At 47.6% G+C, this 5917-nt stretch overlaps 1 protein-coding gene across 1 annotated transcript; it reads right to left on the minus strand.

Moving 5' to 3' along the window:
- Positions 1-2528: 2528 nt before the first annotated feature.
- On the minus strand, positions 2529-3565 carry LOC126522514 (sulfotransferase 1E1-like). Its single transcript, XM_050171275.3, has one exon. The coding sequence runs from the start codon at positions 3530-3532 to the stop codon at positions 2570-2572; it is 963 nt and encodes a 320-aa protein (XP_050027232.2). The 5' UTR covers positions 3533-3565; the 3' UTR covers positions 2529-2569.
- Positions 3566-5917: the final 2352 nt, after the last annotated feature.

Genomic DNA, 5917 nt, shown 5'->3' on the forward strand with positions numbered 1-5917 from the left:
TAAAAAGCATTTATTTAGCTGAAATTAATAGAAAACAGTTTTCAAGTGGTAGTCTTGCTTGGTTTCATCCAGTCTGTGATGGATGTTTGGCGCTTCTGTGCAAATGAAAGCAGCCACAAACGACGTCTTCTCACCTAATGACCTTAAACACCCTTCTGTGCATTCGCGCTGCTGCAAAAAGTTCACTAGGGAGCTCAAGCAGGCATCTGCCACCTCACAGGTCATCGGTGCAGGCTCCGTGCTAGCGATAGTACGAAGGAGCGCGCAGAGCGTGCGGCGAAACAACGCAACCTAGAGCAAAGTCTAGGTGACGTGGAGCGAAGTGGGGAAGGAGAAACCAGGCGAAGCGCTGCGGAGGAGGAAGGTAGACGGAGGCGCTTGGGTTCACCTCCTCTGGCAGTTGCTACAGGTTTTGTTTGCGATACGGACGTACCTGATTCGTCTCGTGAAAACATCATCATCGCGCGCCGTACGTTGTGTGCGCGCGTGAAAGCGTGCGACGGTGAGCCGACGATCGCGGCTCAATCTCTCATGTGCAAAGAAGAAAAGGGGGAGGGGAGGGCGCCGTCTTCCGTAGCGCGCATGGCACGGGGGAGAGGAGGGAGGGAGGGCGTGTCGTATTTCGGCCGCGCGCGGACGCGCGGGCCTTATCTTGAACGCGATCTGCTTTGGGGGCAGAGTTTAGGTGGGCCGATGGCTCGTAGCTTTGCGTTGAAGCGATAGACAGCGCGAAGGTCACTTCGCTCGCTGCTGCTGCCGCGATTCCTCACGCCAGCGTTTTGACAGCGAGCGTCCGCGATCATCGAGTGTGACGTGCTCATGTTTGCCTGTGCGCGCTGATACGATGCTTGCTAATTTAGTTAATAAGCGAATGTTTACAAGGAGGCGTTCTACTCCGGCGGCTGCTGCGTATGGCGCGGGCGTGCGCGCCCTGTCTTGAATACGATCCGCGATACGGACAGTATAGCCGTCTAGGCGCACCGAGGGCCGATAGCTTCGCGTGCGGTATAGCATCCATATGCTTGCGCATCACCCGCGTTCATGAAGTGAAACGCCACTGTAACTTCTGTAACTCATCTTGTTTTCGCCTCTGTCCACGGGCGATGTGCGCCTCAGAGCTCCAGTAGGGCGTCTCGATGCGCGCGCCCCCGGGCGCGGCGCATCGAGGCACCCTAGCCTACAGGATCGGTAGCGGTCACTCCGAATGTTACTACCGGAGTGACCGGTACCGGAGTGACCGCTACCGGAGTGGTCACTCCCGTAGCGGTCACTCCGAATAACATTTCGATGACGCAGTCCGCAGGTTAGTTCGACTGCATCAAACGAACGCAGACGCCACGTCAGCTTACGTTTTGACAGCGTTTACTGAAACGGGGCGCAGGCTCTTCGGGACCATAGAGGCAAACGTTGTGTGCACCAGCAATGCACTTCGAACGCTTTGTTGGTTGACAACTTCTGCCGCCATGTTTTCAATTATTTAGTCTCTGTGTATTGTCCGCGTGACATGCAGTGAACGAAGTGGCATAGATCACGTGTGCCGATAAAGTTACCTCGATTGCCCGCTTCTCAAGCGAAAAATTAGCCTCTCAGCGGCAAAGCCTCCACAACTTTATTTGTGGCCTCTATTACGGCCGCCTGAACACATCTATAGGGGGCTGCTCGCTGCCGTTGTATCGTGACGGCAGCTTATGGGACCCACGCAAACAAGGATCACGACTCCGCCAGGCTACAAGAAGAATTAAGCAGCGCGGACCTAGCGGAGCAGCTCTGGGCCGTCTAGCGAGCCCACGATGCGGCCAGGGAGTTACAACTCTCGGTCCCAACGTGGGAGTAGCCTGCTCTATGGGACCTTGCTCCCCGCAGCTCGCAGGACCTTTCATTAAAGTTAATCCATCCATCCATCCATCCATTATGGTGGCGCGTAGGCTTGCGTAACTAGTTATTTTTTTTTTCTGTTTGCCTTACAAACACTCCATATCTGAACTTCCCCAGGTCGCATTCGCGGAATTGCAAGTTCAAAACTAATTGCCTTCTATGTGATTCTCGCCCGTTAGTTTATATGCATCTACGCCTTACACTTTATTGAGCACAATAAACATTGCCTATCGTTCATGGAACCACTAAAGTCTTGGTTCAGAGTAATTTCAGTGTTACGCCACATTCCAGTGTAACACTTTAGAATGATGTGCTTGGAGACGTTGAGATTTTGTTAATTTGAGGAACAACGGTAATATCTGCACATGTTTCTCGGCGAATATGGCCGTAAGGAGCCTACGCGGCGATTGAGTCACACATAACTTGTTCTGATGTTCCAGTTCCGGATGAAAAATAGGTAGCGTAACCAGCTGGGAAAGTATTCTGTAGCACACAGCAGGTATGTCCCTAAAAGCAGAGGCGTTCGTTGGAATCCGCCCAGCTTAAGGAAGTTCTAAACAGCAAGGGCTGCTTGCTAATTAGAATAATACCAGACTGAATATTAATGGACATAATTAATTAAGAATAATGGAAGTAATTATACAATTTCTGAGGCACTTGTTACCTGACGCTGTTTATTTGCGCTGCCAATCGACTACATAACACCGTGCTTTCGCCACGTGTCCACCAAGTCCGTATTCGACAGTCGCTCCAAGATCTTTTTCTCTAGCCTTGCGTTCTGTTCTGGCGAGAAATGGCTTTTCCAGTCACCGACGATACCCTTGCGAATGAAGCTGGCAGTGGAGGGATTCTTTTGTGAGAGCTCGTGAAGGACCTTGAGGCCCTCGGGCGCTTCCCCTTCTATTGGTTTTGTGAAAAAGGTTGCAAAGTTCCGCGAGGCATAGTCCTTCATGGATTTGACGTCGCTGTATTTGATCACGTTCTGGAGGATGTCCTCGTTGTCCAGCAGCAACTTGTGGTAGGCCTCGTCGAAGAACTCAGCCATCTTGAGCACGCTCTCCCGTGGCTGTGCCTTCATGTCTTCGTAGTGCAGGAAGAGGACGTTCGGGTCATTGCGATGCTCGTACCAAGCCCGGACGTGGTCAAAGTAGTCCCCGTAGTCGGTCTCGCCGGACACAAAGATCTCGAAGAAGTCGTCGAACTTGCCGTTGGCGAAGTCGTATCCGGCGAAACCCCGTGCGTGGTAGAAAAAGGACACGCAAGTGTCCTTAGGATTGCGGCATACGTAGAGGTACTTGGCCTGTGGGTGCATGGGCATGAGGTGGTAAGGAAGGTGCGTCTTGATCACTCCGGGACGTGTCATGTCCTGCACACTGTCGGCGCCGAGCATCTCGATATAGGGGCTTCTACTGAAGAACTCCAGGCCACTGGAAGGGGGGACGCCTTTGTTGAAAATCAAGAAGCCAATGTGTTGTGTCCACGTTGTTCCACACTTTGGATACGTGACGACGAACTTGTCGTCTGGCTGCGGCTTATAGTTGAGTGCGGAGCGCAGCATTTCGACAGTGAAGTGTCGGCTTAGCCGTATTACGCCGTCCATATCCTGGTACACTGTAAACAGGTTTGACCCTTTTAGGGAGTTTTGGCCTCGTTGCATAACTTCAGCCCTTAAGGGAGGACAATATCCTCCCTTCGAACGGAGTTTTTTTTCACACCCTTGTGTTTGGTGGTGTTATGGGGAATTATGGGAGTTTTTTAATTCTCCTTTGAACACCAACCCCTGAGTGGTTGCAGGAGTCTATATGGGGAATTATGGGAGTTTTTTAATTCTCCTTTGAACACCAACCCCTGAGTGGTTGCAGGAGTCTATATGGAGAATTATGGGAGGTTTTTAATTCTCCTTTGAACACCAACCCCCGAGTGGTTGCAGGAGTCTATATGGGGAACGTTGGGAGTTTTTCATTCCTCTTTTGAACACCAGAACTATGGAAGTTCTTATGAGGAGCTTTGGGAGCTTTTACAAGTTGACATGGGTATTTTATTTTGCTTCTTATGGGAATTTATAGGAGAAGCGATGGGAGTTCTTACGTACATATTTTCGGAAACGTTTGGCTTCTTAAGGGCGTTTTGAAGGATACCTTTGGGAAATTATTTTACCTCCTTGTAGGAGTGCTTAGGTGTAAACCTGGGAGCAACCGCTCCCATATTTTGGGAGCTCTGCTTAAGGGAGCACCTATGGATAGTTTTGAGAGTTCGATTTTTGCTTTTTATGGGAACATATAGGAGAATGCTTGGGAGTGAATTTTTACAGCTTTAGGGAGCTGTTTCACTAAGAGAGTTTTAAACAGATGTTTTGGGAGTGCATTTTAGCTCCTTATTAGAGCTTTTACAGGTAGGTCTGGGAGTTTATTATGCACTTTTTGGGAATTTTACGAGGTTGAAGGGAGTTCTTTTTGTGTGTGTGTTTAGTAGATTGTGTCTGACGAGTGCAAAAACCATGACAAAGCAATAAAATGTCTGAAAATTTATTGCAGTTCCAGAATCAAATGTGCCAGCATGATAGTACAATCAATGACTATTAGCATAATGAAAGTGAAATAATTTAATAAATTGGATACAAACAAGCAAACCAGTTTGACAGGAAATTCAAGCATATTGCAAGCTTCAGTACAGTTGAAAATCCACAAGTGCAGCCAAGACTGAAATTCAGCGGCTCAAAACATCATGAGCTATTGGGCAGTCCTTGCATGCATTAGAACAGGCCACATTTGTTTTTGCATGTAAAAAGCATGCTACAAAAAATGATGCAAAGGAGGCCAGACAGCACCAATGACCTAGAACATAATGAAAGTACCTTTGAATACATATGCTATTCTAATAGACATCTACGTACAACTTATTCTCTCATGTAACACACAGCTGCAAAGAAAAAGCAGAGGTGGCACCACCCACTCTGAATCAATTTCCTTAGCATGCAGTACCTGAAATTCAAGCTTGCCAGCTAGAGAACATGACAAGTTCAAAGCAAAATGGGCATAATGTGATAACAGTAGATAAACAGGTGATATCTCACGCTGAAGTTAATTCAACAAGGGGACTAGTCGTCAGGCAAAGAAAATCCAAGCAGACAATTCCAGCTCACACTTACTTGCATACACAGATGTCGCTACATAGGTTTGTGTTGTGATGCCCCATGACCTAAGTCAGCATCAAAGAGGTTCATTAAAGAGTGGCACATATGCAGTGGCACACACCCAGTGTACATACACAAGTTTGTGTCAAAAAAGTTCATCGGAGAGCTGCATCTACCCAGTGGCCCCAAGTGCTCGTAGTAGCCCCAGGGGCACATACTGAATTTCCACAAATATAAGGAGTTTTTTTCAAAATTTCTGGCCTCAGAAGACGCCTCGCATTATATAACTGACATAGACACAAACAACAAGATCACTCATAGAAATTGGTGCCAGCAACCTGCCAAACTCCCATACTTCTACACACCTTGCTACCCCAACTAAACCCCCATGGTGAGCATTTAAACTTACCTCACCTTCTCTATGCACTCACTCATTTTGCTGGATATCCATGGAGTGGAGAAAAGTGAACTATATAATTACTGCCAAGGAAAACGGTTGTTACCCTAACGAAGAAGTCCACTTCTCAAAAAAATTTCTCCACCTGATATAACACTTGTTCGACCTCTGCTGATCACCTTCAGCTGAATATTGCATATCACACAAAGCAGCAATTCAACTATAATTTTTAGTTTTATAATGAAACAATAATTTCTTAGGATGTGAAAGAAAATATGATACAGGAACCCTTAACAGTATCCATAAGTGTGAAATTTTTACACAGGCAAAGAGGCAAACACTTTGCCACCAGGGCACACATAAGGCGTCATTACATTTTCTCTGCAAAAAGCCTTAACACCCCGACGACAGGTGGTGTTGCATGGAGCCATGCATGCATTTCAAAAAATAGGCATTTTGTATTTTCTTCTTCCGCAAGATCAAGGCAGGCAGGCTGTGATGCTGTGCAAACA

The sequence above is a fragment of the Dermacentor andersoni genome, chromosome 6 (genome assembly GCF_023375885.2).
Source record: "Dermacentor andersoni chromosome 6, qqDerAnde1_hic_scaffold, whole genome shotgun sequence".
In the NCBI taxonomy this organism is placed as follows: domain Eukaryota; kingdom Metazoa; phylum Arthropoda; class Arachnida; order Ixodida; family Ixodidae; genus Dermacentor; species Dermacentor andersoni.

Excerpts from the sequence above, each read along its gene's own strand:
- LOC126522514 (XM_050171275.3), bottom strand. The coding sequence starts at position 3,532 with ATGCAACGAGGCCAAAACTCCCTAAAAGGGTCAAACCTGTTTACAGTG.